This window comes from Schistocerca cancellata, chromosome 8 (assembly GCF_023864275.1).
Source record: "Schistocerca cancellata isolate TAMUIC-IGC-003103 chromosome 8, iqSchCanc2.1, whole genome shotgun sequence".
Taxonomy (NCBI): domain Eukaryota; kingdom Metazoa; phylum Arthropoda; class Insecta; order Orthoptera; family Acrididae; genus Schistocerca; species Schistocerca cancellata.
The window spans coordinates 71654806-71673559 of record NC_064633.1 but is presented as its reverse complement, the minus strand read 5'-3'; the positions used below and the strand labels follow the sequence as shown (position 1 = coordinate 71673559).

General features: G+C 36.6%; 1 protein-coding gene across 1 annotated transcript in view; it reads left to right on the top strand.

Annotated features, from left to right (window-relative positions):
- The window catches only part of LOC126095361 (protein unc-13 homolog C), a 657358-nt gene that overhangs the window by 565648 nt on the left and 72956 nt on the right, over window positions 1-18754 (top strand). Inside the window, exons 25-26 of the mRNA XM_049910168.1 lie at window positions 9375-9506; window positions 18260-18485. Of these exons, the coding sequence (XP_049766125.1) occupies window positions 9375-9506; window positions 18260-18485 (358 nt within the window). The remainder of the gene's footprint in view (window positions 1-9374; window positions 9507-18259; window positions 18486-18754) is intronic.

Here is an 18754-nt window from a genome sequence, read left to right as displayed (position 1 = left end):
TATATCGTCATTGTTATTGTCATAATCTTAATCTCCTCCCAAGTAGACACAGTATTCATATTCTGGTATGTACCTCTCTCATTTTGGAAGAAAAATGTGGTTGTGGATTACTGTGTGTGTGTGTGTGTGTGTGTGTGTGTGTGTGTGTAAAACAGCAGAGTTGCTGCTGTCTTTGTTAGCACTGATTTGCAGCTCAGGTAGACACTGTTCTGTCACCAGAGGAGGAGTCTTCTATTTTGGACAAAGGTTGCTCTTTTAGTACAAACAAAATTTTAGTTTTAAATTGTTTTACAGGAAATGACTGTATGTCCTTAAATACACCATTAAATAATTTTAGAGCCACCATTGGGGAACTGTTCAGCATCTTAGTTGATCAATATCTTGGCCTGTCTATACTGCCTTCATAGTGAGTGCTGTGTTGACAAAGTTCATTCCTCTTCCTGTAAATGTCATGATTTAACTTTGTGTGAATAAGCCAACTGAGTATATATTGGCTGAAAACAGTTAAACCTCTTAACCTGGAAAAAATTGTGTGCAGTGCATTTTTTTTCCTTGAGGTACTGATCCTCATTCCTTTGTTATGTAATAAAAGCACATTTTTGTACCCTGCAGAATGGCCCCACAGTAACAGTCCACAAGTAATGTGACCATGAAACATTGCAAAGTGTACCGTTAGTAGGTACTATTGTTATATAACATTTTTTAGTTTCCTCAAGAGATGTAGAACCCTTGGAGTTTGAAACATACATTTTTAATGTGCTGTTGCCAAGTTGATTTGGTGTCAGTGAAAAAGCCCAGAAGCTTAACAACTACTGTGTCACCCAGTGCTCCAGTATCACTTAGGCTGCATATTCTCCTCTGTATTTTGTCTTCATTAATTTTCATCTTGTTCATCATGAACCAGTCCATGGCCTCACTGAATAGGACTTCTGCTTGTTGAACAGCATGAAATACATTCTCCTCTTTTGTGAACAAAGTTGTGTCATCAGCAAACTGCAAGGTGTGCCCTTTGGAGTCTATGTCATTAACAAAAATTAGGAACAACAGGGGCCACATTACAGATCCCTGTGGCACACCATGTTTGAAGCCATTTCACCTGAATCTGCTCCTTGCACTTGTACAGTCATGCCATCTGTTATTTAGGTAGGATTTGAATTTGTAGAACAGCTCCCCCAATACCATATGATTTTAGATTGCTGAGAAGGGCCGTATGTGGGATACTATCAAATGTCATACCAAGGTCAGAGAATTCCTGTGCTGTCGACTCCTTGTATTCAAGACCCTTACTTATATTTGTAACTAATTCAAGTACTGCTGTCGTAGTTGACTTTTTCTTCTGAAAGCTGTGCTGTGTATCATAAAAGAGGATATTTCCTTCAAAAAAATTCAATAGCTGATCTTTCGTTATGGACTCCAACACTGGTGCTGTAGATGTAGGCATGTAGCTCAACACTTCATGTGGATTACATTTTTTGTAAACTGGTACTGTGAGTGCTACTTTCTGGAAGTCTGTAAATTCCCAGGTATCAAGGCATTTATTTATTTATTACATCCTGTAAATATCAGGCTTCCCTGATTATTTGTAGCTGTTTACTATTTTTATTGTCTTTTGGGTACACTCTCTTCCACATTACCATGCGGCATTTATTTTCAAATTTCATAGCAACAGCATTCTGAAGTCAAGAATTTCACCTATTGCACTTTCCCCTATGTTTGTAATATATTCAGTAAATTCAACTGGATTGCAAGAATTTGAGCAAAAAGAGACTTTTGCCTATGTTCATTAACCAGATCCCATGCTGCCTTGCAAGGATTGTGAGCTTCTTTAATTTTGCTTACTCTACTTATTTTCTGTGCATCCTTTTGGCCTGTAAATAATTTCAGTATAGCCTGTCCTTAATGCCAATAACCTCAGTGGCTTTGACATTATCATTTAGTAGTTGTACAATGCATTTTATTTTAGCTGATCTAGAGGTGTACCCACTCTTTACTTTGACAGTTTCCTGTATGTCTTTTTATTTGGCAGTTGACTATCCCTTGGGTTTTAATGAAAAATTATTGTCATATTTAGCTTGAAGAGTCTGGAACATGGAACAGAATGTATCATTTTTGTGGAAGTCTTCATACATTTGATACCAATCTGTAGAAGACACTGCAGATTTGAAATCACCTAAATTTTTCATTGAAATTACCCTACTTCAGAAGACATAATTTGAATCCCAGCTGGGAATTTTTCAGCTACTTAATGATGTTGTCCATAGCTTCATTGTTACTGCACTGTGATCTGCAAGCATAGGGACAATGACACTTACTTTGTAGTCTCAAGTATTTAGGATTGTGACAGCTGTATCAAGACAGCATCTCCACTTGTTGGTAGAGAACTTGCCAAAAATGGTCCATAGCTGCTTAATAAGTTCATATAAGCTCTATCTTTGTCACTACCTTCCCTGATATGGATACTGATGTCTCCACATAAGGCAGTTTTTGTTCCTAGGCACACTAGATAACACAGACAGCTTTCCAATTTGGTGATGAAATTTTAAAAATTGCCATTTTAGGAGTGGTACACAGAAACAGCAATTAAGTTAGCATCTGGCAACTCCAAAGCAGCCAATTCTAGATCCAAGTCCACACAGAAATTATTTACATGAATTGTCTAGGCACTGAACTTACCATTTGCATATACTGACACACCACCATGCATAGGAAGATGTATTTTGTGTCAATGATTAGTAATTTCTTATGTGTATAAGTTGTATGTTTCTGATAATCATCATCATATCTTAGCACAGAAAGGGTGGCACTCATTTAATAAGATAATTGTGACAGATAAATAGAAAAGCTGAAGAGATGACGCAGCACAGAAGAATGAAAAACTGAAAATAATCTATGGCCTGGAGCCATGTATCACCAAGCAAATAACTCATAAAGAATATGGTTCGCTTTAGGATGAACATCTTTACTGATCTACATTCTGTACAACACCCTATCGTGATCAAATGTAATATAACTATAACATTTTACTGTATATTGCAACCCAGATTCTAGCATAAGACACAGCACAATATATTCAGTGGTTTCTTCATAGACAAATCTGTATTCTTCAGTTTTACTGTTCTACTGCCATTGTGTGTGTGTGTGTGTGTGTGTGTGTGTGTGTAGGCCATCTTCCACTTATCTTTAAACACATTACAAATTTTACTTAAATATTTCTCCCACCAGTTGAGATCCAGCTGTTTACAAAATTTGGCTAGTCTTTGCCTCACTGATTCTATAGACACAGTAGATTTTAAATAGCTTTCAGCTCTCCTTTCGGAAACCCAGCTACTTCTGACAGCTTCACTAAAACAGCTACATCATTTTCTCTGTTTGCTGACAAAAAAAAAAAGTCTTTTAAATTACCACAATCCCTTACATCCTAATCTTCATTCTCTACTTTGATCAAAACTTTGTTTTCAACTTGTACATAATAATTACATGAATTATCTACTTCGTATTTTATCCTATACATATCAGATACATTGAAGGTTCCTAACATGTGATAAAGTATCATTCTGTTCAACATGCAGTTCTGTTTTACTTTCTGACACATCTGTTGTAATGTGGAAAATTTCTTATGTCAGCCTCTGTTCTGTATACTGCTAGGTACTTGATTTCTGTATTGATTATTCTGTCAAATATATTATTTAATTTATCTGTCACATTATCTGTTTTCTCACATGCATTTGTTAATTTCCCCTTTAATTCATCTTCAGATTGTGTTAATAAGTCATGTAGTCCATTCATTACCTTGTTATATACTTCTGCTGTCTCACCACTCAGTTTATTTTTTGTTTTTATTATCTTGTCATTTATTTTTGCTATCTTATCAGCTATTTGGGCACTCAGTCATTTTCAATCCATTTTGTGATTTACAGGTTCCCTCACCTCTTTCAATACTCTTTCTAATAAAGTCTGATGTAACCCCAGATCATTCTCGGTTGTCAATACAAATTCGATGCTTGCCATTTTTATTTCTTATAGTGACAGTGTTGTTAGCATATTCCGATGAATGTGGCTCAATAATTCCTTGGCCAAGCCACATATGGACTTGACTTAAATATTTCTTTCTGTTATGGTGAGAATTTTTGGAGTCTGCTGTATTGTGTTTTCTTTTTTTCCCAACAACTTTCATGCTGACATTGGTGTACTTTGTATCTGTGAACTGTAATTTGTCACTAAATATTCAGTATGTTTCTTTTTTAATACTAACTGAGTTTTCAATAACTAATTCTGATTCATTTACTATATGGAAGCACCTGAAACGACCGTCAATTTCTGGCTTCCTGTAGTGACTCCAGCACTTTGTACTAAAGCTTCAGTTTGATCAAGAAGATCTTTTCTGGTTTCTATGACTAAATCCCAAAGAAAGCAGGTGTTGACAGATGTGAAAATTACCGAACTATCAGTTTAATAAGTCACAGCTGCAAAATACTAACATGAATTCTTTACAGACGAATGGAAAAACTGGTAGAAGCCGACCTTGGGAAATATCAGTTTGGATTCCGTAGAAATGTTGGAACATGTGAGGCAATACTGACCCTACGACTTATCTTAGAAGAAAGATTAAGGAAAGGCAAACCTACGTTTCTAGCATTTGTAGACTTAGAGAAAGCTTTTGACAATGTTGACTGGAATACTCTCTTTCAAATTCTGAAGGTAGCAAGGGTAAAATAGAGGGAGCAAAAGGCTGTTTACAATTTGTACAGAAAGCAGATGGCAGTTATAAGAACCGAAGGACATGAAAGGGGAGCAGTGGTTGGGAAGGGAGTGAGACAGGGTTGTAGCCTCTCTCCGACGCTATTCAATCTGTATATTGAGCAAGCAGTAAAGGAAACAAAAGAAAAGTTCAGAGTAGGTATTAAAATCCATGGAGAAGAAATAAAAACTTTGAGGTTTGCCGATGACATTGTAATTCTGTCAGGGACAGCAAAGGACTTGGAAGAGCAGTTGATTGGAATGGACAGTGTCTTGAAAGGAGGATATAAGATGAACATCAACAAAAGCAAAACGAGGATAATGGAATGTAGTCGAATTAAGTCAGTTGATGCTGAGGGAATTAGATTAGGAAATGAGACACTTAAAGTAGTAAAGGAGTTTTGCTATTTGGGGAGCAAAATAACTGATGATGGTCGAAGTAGAGCGGTTAAAAAATGTAGACTGGCAATGACAAGGAAAGCGTTTCTGAAGAAGAGAACTTTGTTAACATCGAGTATAGATTTAAGTGTCAGGAAGTGATTTCTGAAAGTATTTGTATGGAGTGTAGCCATGTATGGAAGTGAAACATGGACAAGAAGAGAATAGAAGCTTTCGAAATGTGGTGCTACAGAAGAATGCTGAAGATTAGATGGGTAGATCACATAACTAATGAGGAGGTACTGAATAGGATTGAGGAGAAGAGGAGTTTGTGGCACAACTTGACTAGAAGAAGGGATCGGTTGGTAGGACATGTTCTGAGGCATCAAGGGATCACAAATTTAGCATTGGAGGGCAGCATGGAGTGTAAAAATCGTAGAGAGAGACCAAGAGATGAATACACTAAGCAGATTCAGAAGGATGTAGGTTGCAGTAGGTACTGTGAGATGAAGAAGCTTGCACAGGATAGAGTAGCATGGAGATCTGCATCAAACCAGTCTCAGGACTGAAGACCACAACAACAACAACATGACTAAATTCATTGCTTCTCCAGAAACAACTTAAGTAGCATGTTTCAGTTTCAACATAGTCTGTTTGAATGGTACCTGTAAAATAGGCAGTGTTTTTCTCAGATTCTGACAGGATCATAATTCTGTCTTGCAGTCTTGAAGTATCCAGTAGCTCATAAATATCTTGGTGTAATAAATTAAGTTTGCTTTGACAGTCAGTGAGTGCCTTCACCTGACTGCTACATGTTCGGACATTTTTAAATTTACATCTGTTAGGTATTGATCTGCTACCCAATTATGATTTATGAATATCTGTGCCAGACCTGGATTCGAACCCGGATTTCTTGCTTACCACAGGCGGTCACCTTAACCGCTTTGGCTATCCATCCATGCTCCTTGGACCAACCCAAACCTCTAAATGTCACACTGTCTACATCCTTCTAACATAGGGCACTAAATTCATCACCTAATGCTCACAACAGTAATGTTACAAGCATTAGGTGATGGATTTAGCAGACTACAAGAGAAGGATGTAGACAGTGTTACATGTTGTGAGCATTAGGTGACGAACTTAGTGGCAATGCGACATATGAAGATTTGGGTTGGTTAGGGGAGCAAGCGTGAATAGGTAGCCAAAGTGGTTAAGGTTGCTGATTGCGATAAGTGGAAAATCCAGGTTTGAGTTCTGGTCTGACTCAGATTTTCATGTCACTGTTGCTGGTGGTGGTGGGGGGGGGGGGGGGGGGTCTATCCCTGATACATCATTTGGCAGTCAGCAAATTAATTTTGAAAATATTTCATACAACTGTGGACCATCAACAGTGTCTGTTGTTTCAGACATGCATGTAAGTTTTCATTTACATTCATTGTCATCTTTTGATTATTGTTCTTTTTTTCATGCATTCAGTTGAGATATGCCCAAACTTACTGCAACTGACTCATCTCTTTCCCACGCTCTATTGGTTGCAATTGCTTGACATATGACCACTGGCACCACAGCTGAAACACTTTTTGTTTGGAACAGAAGCTGCATTTCTGATGATTGTGTTACATGTCCTTGACATTTTTGTCACTTCATATTCTGAAGTTTTCATAACTGTAAATTTTTTTATGTTATTTCAGCAACAACTTTACCCCAGTTTCATAAATTCTCAGTTTTTTCATAGAATCTTGCATATTTTGTATGTCACAAAAATGTGTTGTTCATGAATCATCTTCTATCCACATTTATCATGTATTAGAATAGCATGTCCTCATCAGGGTCACCATGACTGGCAAGTCTTTCTTTCAGCCCTTGAAGAGACTTCCCATTTCCTCTGTCATTGTGACAGTAGTTGGAGGATCTCTGCAACACTAATATGCACATTGAACACTTCTTGCATAGCTTTTTTCAGTTCAGATGTTTGGCTCTTCTTACCTTTAACCAAATCATTTTTTCTTCAGTTGGCTCCAACTTACTACAAATGTTGTTTCCTTGGAGTCCAGGATACACTTTTAAATGTATGTTTGTCACTGCCATGAAATGACTGCAACGTATGCCCTCAAAATCATGAAATTATAGTGAAAATTTATGTTGATCATGATAAAAATTTTGCTTCATTTTTTTCATCTGTTTCTGGATTAGAAATTCCATCATCTTTTTGTTCAGTAAAGTCGAACTTTTATTGTTCCTAGGCCTTTGGCTCCAAAGCAATGAAAAACGGAAAAAGCATATTGGATACCTTAATGTAGAACTGGGCAATACATGTTACCTTCTTTGCTCATTAAAATCATGCTGTAGTGAGGAAGCAGTAATGAATGCATATCATGCCTACTTCCATTCTTGCCTTAAATATAGAGTAAGTTTCTGGAGACACTCTAAAACAGCTAATTGCAATTTCAAACTACAAAAAGGCCATTAGAATCATGTATGGATGCAAACCTAAAGACTCTTGCAAAGCTCTTTTTAAGATATCTGTTATTCCTCCATTCCATGTGTATGCATTATGGAAACCCTTATATTATTTAAAATAAATGTAATAGATAAGGCCTGCGGACTGAAAAAAATCTCTGATATACATTATCACTTTACCAGAGAAAACAAAAATTTACTTCCTGAAAACATAAAAGTCATTACTGAGGTCAAAGTCTTTGGAAATTTTCTGAAGTCATATTTACAACATCATTGCTTTTACTCCATTGAAAAATATTTAAATTCATGAAGTGTATTATGTAAATAATTAATGTATAAAATGTTTTGCTGTAACTTAAATAAGTATGCATAGAAATAACTTTCAGAAGTGTACTTATTACTTGACTTGTCCAATGTCTTATGCAAAAGATGCTTTTGTAGACGACAGGACCAGTAAATACAACACAATAGCCTTTTGATTTGCATCCTCCTCATCTTGTTCATAATCTAGCTGTTTACATTCTGTGTTGTCATTAATTTTTAATAAAAGTTCTTCTACGTTGAATGAATAAAAACAAATTTCAGTCTTCATTTATATTCTAATCCTACTGTGTGTATGTAACATATTGGAGATTGTTCCCTACATGGGTTCTGCTAAATGGCTCTTTGATGAATGACCTCTTAGCTTCATGTTTACAATATTTTGATTGTAAAGTAAAGCCAGAAAATACAGTTATTTTCCATTTTCTGTGTCCTCTATGACACCTTTTGAAGACTTGTTTTTGTAAAGGTTTAATTTGTTTAAACAGTGCTGAGGTTATATTTCTGTTTACTTTTTTTACTTCAACTAACACTACTATTTGAAAATATTTTTTGAGCTTGCTTAAGTCAGCAATTTAGTTCACCTTTGACAACATTCTAAAATAGCACAACAGAATCTGTTTGAATGTATTCATATTAATGCGTAGTTAACCTAACATTGCAAGTTGTAATTTGGCAATTATTTCTTCTATTTTTTCATTGCTTTGTTGCCGCAGGCAAAACTTTGGTTAAGACAGTTTTTCGTAAAAATCACAGACAGATTTCTACAAACTGTGTTGTCAATCATTTAATTGGGCCTGGAAGGGTCTGTGACTTAGGCGTGCGACCGCACATGCCACACACACACACACACACACACACACACACACACACACAAAATGGCCAGTACAACACTGCTTGAGTCTTCTTTATTTTCGCCTCTGGTGAATCAACACACCCATTATTTACCATCTCTGGTGCTTCACTTCTGTATCAAGAGTAACAGAACAGAGATAAATCAAATCAGGTTATTCTGAGAAAATTATATTAGGATATTGGACACTTGTAGTATTAGGTGAAGGGTAAACACTGTAGACGAGAGACACCAAGGCACGACTACAGTAAGCATGTTCAAAAAGATGTAGACTGCAGTATTTCTATCAAGATTAAGTGATTTGTACAGGACATACTAGTATAGAGAGCTGCATCAAACCAGTCTTTGAACTGAAGACCACAACAACAACAACAACAACATGGTAAAAGTTATAAGAAGTTTTATCAGCTGTGGAATGCTTCCATGTACTCTGAAATGATTTTCAATGCTTGTACCTCATCCAACTGTTAAAACTGAGTATTTCTTTATCTCTATTGACACTCACCATGGGTTATTGGTCTGTGTTATTTCTATACTTGGTTGGAAGTTTGCTCTTGTGCAAGCCATAATTCTACCACTGTAGTGATGCCTTTAGTTTACATTTCATTTTTTGCTTTGATTTCAGATGATTTTAAAGAACCTCACAGATAATGCCAAGAATTTGGCTGCAAATGCGAAGATTGAAGACATGTCTCGTCTTTTCAAGAACCACATGGCTGGAAAACAGGATGTAAAAAACGCTCTTAGTGGAGTAATGGTAAGTTAGTTTTTCTGTAATATCAGCACATAATGTTTAAAAACTCATCAGTATTATGAATGAAGTTACTGATGATAGTGTACATTAATGCATTATATAGAATTGTATAATTACTATTTCAAAAAACGTATACAGCAGTTAAACGATACAGTACTCTCTAAAAATTATTATGCATTTATTTTCTAGGTTTGAAGGAATACTTATAAGCATATCTCCTGTTCTCACTTACACATTTAAACTTAAATTCTAATCAAGTCTTGCCCTAAATGACAGGTTCATTGCAGTATTTAAGAAATATTTGAGTAAGCACAACATTTTTTGAATGTGATCTCATCCTTTAGAAATGATTGATGAAAGCCTGTGACTGTAAAAACAATGGAGTGGTGTTTGAAATAACTTTTATGATAAGAGTCTCAGTTTTTTTTTTCATTTATATTTTGCACAACACATTCCAGGGAATGATTCCTATTTTCAAGTGTGCTTTCTGTGTCCTATGCTATTTATGCATATGGTTTTGATATATGAAGTACTGTATTATTCTTTTGTCTCTTTTGGTTTCTTGTGATCCAGTTGTTTAGAAACTCGCACCTATTTAACATCACACACAATTTTCTGTGCACAGTACACAACAAAAATTTTCACACACAATTTTCTGTGCACAGTATGTAATGAAAATTTTCATTGTGTACTGTGCACAGAAAATTGTGTGTGATGTTTAATATGTGCATGTTTCTGAACAACTGAATCACAAGAAAACCCAAAGACAACAGAAACAGAAACCACACTTGAAAATGGGAAACATCTCCCAAAGCATATAGTGCAAAATATAAAGAAAAAGAAAATCTTGACCAGTTGCAGAAAAGTTATTTCACAAACAAACCCAACACATTTTCATGTATCTTTTGTATCATTAGTCTCACTCCAACCAGATGAATTGTTGTTTCCATTGTAGTCCTAGAGTCATCATGATTTTTGTATGCTGCAAGTGGAATTGATTTTTTTTTTTTTTTTTTTTTTTTTTTTGTTATCTTATAAATTAATTTCTTCTATTTTTGTCAACTACAGTGATTTATTTGCTTTTAAATACAAAATGTTACTTTTAGCCATAGAACTATATTTGACAACTGGCTCAGAGTTAACTCCAGCCTTGAAAAGCAACTAACTTAGAATATAATTTTTTGCCAAAGACAGTGTAGTATCTAGAGATGCTTAAACAATTCAAAGATTTGCTCTGAATGTTCAGCAAAATTAATATTTTTAAGTAATTGATTTACAGTTGTAGTATTTCTGTGTTAATAATGTATGAAATAACTTTTGTGTTATTACAATTTTCTATTCTGATCAAAAGATAAATATGATAACCGTAAGGAGGAATCACAGCACCAAAGATGAATCTCTCTTGTTCTGGGATTTTAGTGACATGGCCTCCCTTTTTAATGTTTCCCAATTTATCCCTTTCTCTTACCTGAGGAAGGAGCTATACTCCAGAAAGCTAGAATATTGTACGTACTTTTGTAGGTATCTATTGGCTGTACTGACATTTCTCATGAAGGTAATGGGTAGCAATTCTGCCTCTTAACTTTATAGTTTTCTCAAGAGAATTTTCCTTTTAGTATTTTTGCAGAAACTTCAAGAAAGAACTAAAGGACACAACATGAAGCATGCACATGATGTAATTGCTATTACAAGACACATGTATTTTATTTTATGACACCAACCAAAGGCAGAGATATAGTACACAGCAGAGAGATTAATATAAACATTTCACTTCAACACTTCTCCTAAATGTTTATCTTGCTAAATGCAGTATTTAACACATTGCAATTAATGATCTTAAATATTTAAGCCGGACATGTGGGTATGGTTTGGTGAGAATATCTGCAGCTTGCTGATTGCCTGGTACGTGCTCAATGGCTAACTGGTCTTCTTGAATCTTCTCACAGGTATTTAAGAACATGGTAACATGGGAACATGAATATGCTTTGACCTCTTGTGAAAGTCAGGATTTTTGGCCAGTTTAATAGCACTTGCGTTATCAACAAGAAGAACAGGAACACTCTCCAGTGGTGAAATTTCTTCATAGAACTTAGATAGCCATATTCCTTCTCTTGCCCCTTCACTGGCAGCCACATACTCTGACTCTGTTTTTGACAGTGATATCCAATGTTGCCACCTGCTAGCCAAAGTAACTGCTCCTCCACAAAATCTTGCAACCATGCCACTAACTGAGCATCAGGTTGCTGTATCACTGGCATAATCAGCATCAGTATATATCTCCAGTCTTCTGTTTGCGTGACTAGCATTGTATTTTATACCCAATGACACTGAACCTTTTATGTACTTTAGGATTCTTTTTACCAAAGACCAGTGATTTTCTTGAGGATTCTCTAAAAATTTTGACACACAGCTCACTGCAAATGCTATATCGGGCCTTGTACCAAAAGCTAAAAACATAAGACAGCCAACTGCTTCTCAATATTGAGCATTAGTTGGTTTATCACTGGTTAACTCATTTGGCTGCAGATATTGCTCAATTGGAGTTGACACAGGATTTGCCTTTGTCATATTAAACCATTGAAGAATACCTTTAGCATAACTTTCTTGATTAATCTCTATTGATCCATTATAATGACATACAATATTAATATTTAAGAAATGTCCTACTGGCTCAACAGTAGTTTTAAACTCATCTTGAATTTCCTGTAGGAAAACTTCAATATCCTTCTTCTTACTTGCAGATATTAATCCATCATTACACACAGAACTACTATCAACCTATCATTGCAATTTGCTCTATAGAACAAACATGGATCTACCTTACTTTCCCAAAGCCCAAGATTTATTAGGAAGTCCTTGGACCATTGGTTCCAGCACTTTGGGAATTGTTTTAGTCCATATAAACTTTTATGAAGTTTGCATATCCAATCAGTTCCATCACTAAATCCCTAAGACTGCTCCATATATATCTCTTCTGGAGAGTGTTCCTGTCCTTCTTGTTGCACAGATTTTTCATCAAATTGTGCCAAATGAAGTTGCTCACTAGCAGAAACACTCAAAATTTATCTAATTGTATTGTGTCTAGCAACAGGACTGAACATTCGCGATAGTGAGTACCTTTTTGTTGACAAAATCCATGATGAACCACTAGTCTTGCTTTATAGCAATCAATTTTACCATTAGCCTTACACTTAATTCTGTAAACCCAACGGTTTGCAATGGGCTTATGATCTGGTGGCAGAGGTTCCAAAGTCCACGTAGCATTTTCTTTCAATGAAATCATTTCTTCCTCCATTGCTCTTCTCCAGTGTTCACGGTCTACAGAATTAATAACCTCTGAATAATTCTTTGGCTCATTTATTTCAGCCAGAATAATTTCAATAAGGCACTTTGTGGTTTCTTCAGTTGTTGCCTATTCCTCAATTCTCTTTCACTAGAACTTTCTTTTGTAGGCTCCTTAAACACACTTGCATCTTCATGATTCTTCAATTCTTCATTGCCTGTTTCACTTGGGAGTAACACCATTGTCCTACCAGTTTTCTCAGGTTCAAAAGCAACATCCTTACTCTGAATAATCCATTTTTCTTATTCAATCCACACTCAAAAGCCGTCAATGCCATCAAAATAACCAACAAAGATTCCTGATTTTCCTTTTGGATCCCATTTCTTTCACTTTTCCTTTGGAATATGAACAAAACACTTCACCCTAAAAGTATGAAGTTTATTTTGCTGTATCACCTTTCCAGTGAATACCTCATCCACACAACTTGTACCAGTTCTGTTTAACACATAAACAGGTGTGTTTTCTGCTTCTCCCCACAAAAACTTAGGCAGGCCCTGAGTTAGCAACATGGTTCAAGCTAGTTCCAAAACTGTTCTGTAATGGGCTCTGCACATCCATTCTGCTCTGGAGTATAAGGATTTGTGATGACAAGTTGTATGCCATTTAATTTCATCAAATCTTTAACTTCAGTATTATCAAATTCTCATCACCATCACATTGCAATGCTTTTGGTAGTTGACCACAAAAATTCTTCACAATGTTCACCATTTCTGTAATCTTCTCTGCAGTCTCGGACTTCTGCTTGAGAAAATATATCATGCATAATCTTGAAAAGTCACAAGTGAAGCAAAGAAAATATTCTGCTCCTCCCAGCGATTTACACTCAATAGCTCCACACAGATCAGCATGAATCACTTCTCCAGGTTGTGTGGCATGCTGCTGTTGTAACTGAAAACTGCTGTGATGCTGCTTCCCACATGCCTTACAAAATTCTGTGCCGAAGTCTTCAACTTCAACACCATGCTGCTTCAAGAATTGTTTGACATGATGCTTGTTTTGTTGACCCAAGCATTCAAGCCAAATTTGCAGAGAGTCCTTTGACCCAAAATTTACCTCAGGATCACAAGGCTGAATTTGTTTTGTCACTCAAATCAACATCTTCAATAAGTTGCCACTGCATATGCCACACACTTTTACAATGCCATTGTTTCAGAACTCACACGTCTTTCAATGAATAAAAGTCTAATCCCTTGTCCATAGCAGATGATACAGAAAAGAGATTTCTTCGGCATTCTGGAGTGTACAAAACATTATACGTATGGCATAACTTCCATTTTCCATTGACAAAAGCTTCAAAATAAATAGTCCCTTTTCCCAGTGTGTTCATAGTCAAATCATTGCCTGTGCATGTCTGCCGTGGTGTTGCAAACTTAGTAAATGATGTATAACACTAGGGTTTTCTTAGCCATGTGATTCGTTGCTCCACAATCAGTGATCAATGAGTCCTTGTCCAATTCTGCATTTATTGCTTCACCAATGAAGGCCTGGTCAGGCAAATCCCTTTTATTTTGGTTGTGGACAGTTTTTTGTTTATGTTTCACATTTGGACTTTTTTTTTTTTTTTAATATGGTCAAATCCACCATAACCGAAACATTTGAGCTTCTTTTTGTTTGTAGACTTTTTGCATTTGTCTGACGAAGTAACATTCGTCATAGTGATGCCATCTGTATTTTTAATGTTTGCTTTGGAAACGAAAAGTGCAACTACCTTGTCCTGTTAACACATCCATTAAACGTTTTAGTGTTTGTTGAACTTCAGATCTTGCCCACCACGACTGTCACAGACTTTGATAATTGTCAGGCAGTTTGTCAAGTAGTCGCACCATTAACGATGAGTCATCGGGTTTCACATTGAGTTCCTGCAAGTTTTCAAAACAAGCGAGATGTATCACCATGTAAAAATTGAAGAATTATGACTGAACAGAATGTGCACCTTGCTTTGTTTTCTGTTCAAACACAGCATGTAGCTTGTCCCACACATCTCGTGCACTCTCACATGCAACCAACAACACCATGACGTTTGCTTCTACAGTTCTAACAATAATCTGACTTGCTGCACAATCAGCTTTGTCCCGTGTTTTTAGTGCAGCATTAAACACATCTATTTGTGCCAATGTTGCATCCGCTGGTAAACCTGCAGGTTTTTCTATGTCACCAATACACACTTCATATGCACCGTCTGACGCATGTAATAAATTTCGTACTGGTAACTTCCAAATAGTCCAATTTTCAGCCCCACACAGCTTCTCTATGCCATGAAAAGCCATTGGAGTCCTGTAAAACAGTTCAGATTTACAACCGCAAAAATTCCACAAGAGAAACGTGCAGCAATTGTTCACATATATACAGTACGAACTGTGCATAACATGCAACATACGCTAACACATTTCTGGCATCACAAAATGTAAAATTTCAATACCCAATTCCTTTCTTGAATAGTGTACTGGGTCCAAGTGTACATGCCAACATCAGATCATGATGACGAAGAAGCCGAGAAAATGTATAATGAAATAGAAGACATCATTCCGTCTGAAGGAACAGGAAAAGTAAATACCTTAATCATGGGTACTGGAATAGTGTGGTTGGACAAGGCAATGAAGCAAACATTGTTGGACAATATGGATTAGGAAAAAGAAACAACAGAGGAGGAATGCTAGTGGAATTCTGTCACCAAAATAATTTGGTGGTGATGAACACTTGGTTCAAGAAAAGGAAGAGTAAACTATACACATGGAAGAGCCCATGAGATGTGAACAGATATTAAAATGGACTACGTACTCATCAAACAAAAGTTTAGGGGCAGTGTGAAGGATGCCAAGACTACGCCAGCTGCCAACATCGACACGGATCACAACCGTTTGGTTGCAAATATCAGCATGAGGCTGAAGAAGATCCGACAGCATGGGAGGAGAAAACAGAGATGGGACTTGGAAAAGCTAAGTGAGAATAATTGGCAGTAAGAGAATCGTTAGAGAAAAAATTTAACAAAGTGGGACACAAAAATACAAGTGCAAGTGCGAAAGCTCAGTGGCAAAATGTTAAAATTGTTTTGTTAGGTACTCTGAAGAGTGAAGCTGGGAGGGAAACAAAGTGAGCGAGAAAACCCAGATTGCCAATGAGATGATGGAGAAGATGGAGGAAAGGAGGAAGTGTAAAAATGTTGGTGAAGAAGAATACAGAAGACTTAACAACGCCCACAGGAGGGAAACAGACAAAGTGAAGGAAAAGTACTTAGAAGAAATGTGTGACGAAGTAGAAGAACTACAAAGAAGAGGAAGGTATGACCTTATGTTCGGAATAGAAGATTCTAGAGGACAAGTGGTTACTGAACAAGTGGAAGTGCTGAAAACATGGGAAGAATAGATAAGGAAACTATATGAAACAGAACATGGCCCAGATGACATCAACATAGAGCCAGAGGAAGCTATTGACAAAGTTGAAAAAGGGCCCTGTATACTGACAAGGGAAGTAGAGAAGGTGATAAAGGACATGAAGAGTAGGAAAGCCACAGGGGATGATGACATACCAGTGGATTTGCTCAGAGAAATCAGAAATGAAAGTTTGAAAGTTCTGACACAAATCAGAAACAAAATCTATGAAACTGGAGAATGGCCTGAAGACATTTTGGATGCCACAATGGTTACTCTTGAGAAGAAAAAGCAAGCCAAGAAGTGTAGTGATTATAAAACAATTAGTCTGATATCACATGTGGCAAAGATCATTGCAAGAATACTAAATAGACGATTGGAAAACAAAATTGAAGAAGTCATGGGAGAAGACCAGTTTGGCTTCAGGAAAGGAAAAGGGACCAGAGATGCCATTGGCATGATGAGGATATTGTCCGAGAGAGTTTTGGCCATTAATGAAGAACTTTGTGCTTGTTTTATAGACTGGCAGAAGGCCTTTGACAGAGTCAATTGATGAACATCCTTAAGGAAATAGGAATCAACTGGAGAGATTGGAGACTTATAAGGAACTTGTACCTGGGACAAAGGGTAAAGGTACGACTGAACTACAGAGAAAAAAACAGTGTGGAAATAGGAAGGGGAGTGAGACAAGGATGCTATCTGTCACCAAGTCTCTTCAACCTGTATGGAGAAATTCTGGCAAGAGAAGCACTGAAAAAATGCGGAAACTTCAAAGTAGGAGGACGTCTTATCAACACCATCAAGTATGCAGACAACCTGGTAGTGCTCGCTAAAAATCAGAGACAGCTGCAACACATGAGGAACAATTTGGTGGAAACAGGAAGAAAATACAGCATGGAAATCAACATCGAAAAATGTGAATCAAAATGTGAATTGGTTCAAATACCTGGGAAGTTTTATCACAAAGGATTCCCACTGCACCAACAAAATCCGAGCAAGAATCACCATGGCCAAAGGTGCTTTCAACAAGAAGAGGGCTCTGCTGACCAGCAAGTTGAGTTTGGCATCGAGGAAAAAAATGATAAAGTGCTACATTTGGAGCATTGCACTGTATGGAGCAGAGAAAGAAGGAGAACAAATACTTAGAGAGCTTTGAAATGTGGTGCTGGAGGAGAATGGAAAAGATCAAGTGGACAGATCGCATAAAAAATGATGATGTACTGCGAAGAGTAGGAGAGAAGAGAAGTATTCTGCACACAATTCTTCAGACAAAGGCTAACTGGATTGGACATCTACTTATACATGAGGGACTCATACATGATGTCATCGAAGGGAAACTCAGAGGAAACATCTGGACGACATGAAAGATGGAAGGAGATATAACAGACTGAAGGAAGAAGCTGAAGACGGAACAGTGGAATTAGTAATTCTTCGTATGAAGACATGGACCTGCCACTAGGCAGAATACTACATAATAATAATAGTACTGGGTCCATAACCTATTGCAGAAAATCCAAGAAAGAACTAAAGGGCACAACATAAAGTATATACATGACATAGTTGCTATAACAAGACACATGTATTTTATTTTGTGATACCAACAAAAGACATAGATATAGTACACAGCAGGGAGATGAATATAAACGTTTCACTTCAACAGATATGATAAATAAGATTACTTTTGTGGTTGATTCGTATGTGACAGAATCACATACACAAGAATTTCTACACCCTCTAACCTCGAAAGCATATCTAATGATAAAACTGGGGACCATGACAAAATGAACTGATAGATACCATCTCCTGACAAATAAAAGGTAGATACATGATGAACTGAAATCTCATTAATAGTAATGAACAGAACTTTTTCCACTTTGGTTTCAGTGTTGCCAGTCTGTGTCTCTTTGATATGTAATTGAATCTCATGATTTTTACTGACTAAAAATGTGACCATTATATTCTCTTCAAACTTTTTTGTTTATGAACATCTTTCTCATATTCATTATTCCTACTAATACAGAAATTTGTTATGTTGAATCATTTAGGACATCTCAAAAGAAGTCGAGAAGAATCTCTCGCCAAAGCAGTGTGCTGTGCTTGATGTGGCACTGGATACAATCAAACTATATTTCCATGCAGGTGGTAATGGATTGAAAAAAGCATTCTTGGAGAAAAGCCCTGAGCTCCAGTCACTTCGTTATGCTCTCTCACTGTACACACAAACAACAGATACTCTAATAAAGACATTTGTCACAACTCAGACAAATGAAGGTAAGCAGTTTCATATTGCACTTTGTTGCCTTTTACTGTGTGTCCTCTGTTCAGTATCCATGACAACATGTTACAGTATCAAACAATTGGTGAATGGAATTTCCAGGTGTAAAACATTCTCACAATTTCAAGGGAAGACCTCTCAGCTCTGCTAATCAAACAGAACTACTATTTCAAGAAAGAGTAGGATAGTTACCAAATAATACGTAATAAATTTGACAGTTTTTAATTGAATGTATCTGCAAAGGAAAATCATATTAAACTGTATT